Genomic DNA, 2,418 nt, shown 5'->3' with positions numbered 1-2,418 from the left:
CAGACGGTGCGAGGCGGAAGCGGGTGGAGTTGCTGCAAGAGCGGAGTCCGGTGGGCTGTCGTCATTGCCCGCGCCGCCGCTGTGTTTACCGTCCACAATGCCCTTCTGTTGTGCTTTCCGTGTATCAATGAGCATCCCGGCGATGGTGCGAATTGGGGGAGCAGGGAGGAAGGTGCGAGGGTCGCCGCCGTGACGTGGGCGGAGCACAATGACATCGGACTGCCTCTCGCGTCTGCCATTTGTTTGCGTTCACTGCTGGCCATTTTGTTTTATTTTCAGCGTTTTGTTTTCAGTGTGTTGGTGTTTTGTTTTTTTCTTTTAGTTTGGAGCGTCGCCGTCCACGACGGAGGAGGCGTGCCGGTGAGGAGGACTCGGTTGGTCGGTGTCCACGTTGTTTGGCGCGGGTGGCAGCTTCTTCGTTTGTGGGGCGCAAGCGGCGGCGGTGCGGGCTTCTATGGGACGGCCCTCGTGCCTCCCGCCTTGTAAATAAATTATTCTGCGAGTGGGTTCGCCTTCCGCCGCTCCTTCGTAATGTATTTGTTTGTCATTTGGGACGCCTGTGGAGGGGCGCGCGCCCAGAGAAAGCTGAATGAATGACGGGGCGATTTGTTTGTGTGCATTGTCTTGTGCGTGTTTTTTTTGGTTTGTTTTCTGCGATGGCGCGTTGGGGTGGCGAGTGGAGTCCGGTTTTTTCATCCCGCCGCAGCCTCCGCCGCAGACGTTTTCCACACGGGGCGTGCAGTGGTTGCTGGGCGTGGCGACTGCCGCTGCGTGTGACCCAACGGTCCCGGTCACCGTCAAACGTCCTGATGTATTGATTCTTTTTTGTTTTGTGTATTCTGAGCACATCCCTTTCGAATTGAGGCGGTGGGCACGATGGGCCGAGGGTTTACTTGCTTGTGTTCTATCTTCCACGTGTGGGGTGAGAGTCGAGGGCCCCACGAGAAGGTTTTGTTTTCTTTTCAGCGTTTTTTTTTGTTTTTGTTTTTTATTTTGTTTCGCTTTGAGCGCTGATGTGTGGCGTGGGGATGTTTTTTCGTTTGCATTGCAGCGCTGCTTTTTTGTCGGCGGTGGCCACACTGCTTATTTGTCTTTTGCTTCGCTGTTTTGCGCAGCGGTCGGTGAGTGTCGGCAGAAGGCGGAGGAGGGCACCTCCATGCAGGCAAGCATTTGACGGCCTGATGCCGCGGAGTCGCAGTTGGCGCTGCTTCCATCCGGTTTCCGCCGTGGCGTACCGCCTGGATGCACGGGTTTTGTTGGTTTTGGGATGCACCAACGCCGCTGCGGCAGTCGGAGGTGTCAAGCCGATTGTGGAGGCGCGGCGATCGTCGATTTCTGGTGGCAGCATGCGGGGGTGGGCGGTGTTCCGCAAATGCCAGGGACGCTGGGGTGCGCTGCGGAGTGGGCCAACGAGTCCTCTGTGGAGGCCACCGCTGACGATACGAGGCGTGCTCTCTTAGACACGGGGGGCTCGCCGTCGCCGAACCGCTCTTCTGTGGGCGCCGCAATTTCTATGGCACGTTTCTCCACCCGTTTGGCTACCACGCTACGAAACGGGTGTGGCACGAACAGCGCCCATGTTGTCCACCTGCGTCGGGCAGCAGGTCACCGCGCACTTCGGTGGGCTGCGATTTCGCAGTGTGCATGCATGCGGAAGTGGGACGTTCTGCGCGGGGTCCGCCCTGCCCCGGGCGCGGGCCACGCAACTGTCGAAGCGAGGGGCGGCGGCCCCAGGGCCGCAGTGCTGTAGGGGCATGGTGACGGTACTGCGAGTGGCGCGTGTCGTGTACGCTTCCGGATGTGGCGGCCATCAGGTGCGTTGTGCCGCGTACGGTGGGGGAGTGGTGGCTGCGTCTGGTCTTTGTCGCGTGAGTTTTGTGTGCCGCTGGGCCTGTCGCCACGGTGGTGGCTTTCGCTGTCGCGTGGGTGTGCTTCACCCCGAGATGGCGGGGGCGGGGAGGTGCGGTCGCGGCCACACCGCGGGGTTCCGGATTTTTTGTTGTGCGCAGGCGAGCGCCACGTGCGGGCGTGGGCCGTTTCTTGCGGTGGTGCGCGCCTCCGTCTCCATCGTTTGCCTGTTTGCTCGTTTGTGCCCACGCACGCGCGTGTGCTGCTGCAGTGCACGGCAACTGCCTGCGGCTGCGCCGGGCAGCTGCGTTGGTGCGTTTCTCACGTTGCCCCTGGCGAAGCCGCGGGCCGCCTTGCCGCAGTGCTGGGGCTCGGTGCCTCGCGGAGGGGGAGGGCAGTGGTTGGCAGTTGGTGCCTTCGACTTGTTGTTGGTTGATGGTGGCATCGGCCGGGCTTTGCGTGGCGCCGTGCTGAGGAGGCGCGGGAAAAGTGTGGTGGATTTCCCACGCAACAACTGCAGCTGCCGAGGATGGGTAGCAGCAGTGGAACAAATCGGCGGTGTTCCTCGTC

The 2,418-nt window shown here is 61.2% G+C and overlaps 2 protein-coding genes across 2 annotated transcripts, besides 3 other annotated features; both read left to right on the top strand.

Annotated features, from left to right (window-relative positions):
• Window positions 1–262: 262 nt before the first annotated feature.
• Window positions 263–325: a sequence feature (A-rich).
• A 280-nt stretch (window positions 326–605) lies between these two features.
• Window positions 606–650: a sequence feature (A-rich).
• Window positions 651–948: 298 nt separating this feature from the next.
• Window positions 949–1,006: a sequence feature (A-rich).
• Window positions 1,007–1,028: 22 nt separating this feature from the next.
• TraAM80_10423 (uncharacterized protein) lies at window positions 1,029–1,460 on the top strand (the record flags this gene model as incomplete). The annotated part of the gene is made up of 1 exon (XM_029387041.1): window positions 1,029–1,460. One exon carries the CDS (start codon window positions 1,029–1,031, stop codon window positions 1,458–1,460), a length of 432 nt encoding a protein of 143 aa, XP_029233113.1.
• Window positions 1,461–1,577: 117 nt separating this feature from the next.
• On the top strand, window positions 1,578–2,418 carry TraAM80_10422 (uncharacterized protein; the record flags this gene model as incomplete). Its single annotated transcript, XM_029387040.1, has 1 exon — window positions 1,578–2,418. A coding segment is annotated over one exon (841 nt), but the record flags the coding sequence as incomplete, so codon positions are not given.

This window comes from Trypanosoma rangeli (assembly GCF_003719475.1).
Source record: "Trypanosoma rangeli strain AM80 chromosome Unknown Tra_15.4_contig_00957, whole genome shotgun sequence".
NCBI classification, from domain to species: domain Eukaryota; phylum Euglenozoa; class Kinetoplastea; order Trypanosomatida; family Trypanosomatidae; genus Trypanosoma; species Trypanosoma rangeli.
This window is presented reverse-complemented; position numbering and strand designations above follow the sequence as displayed.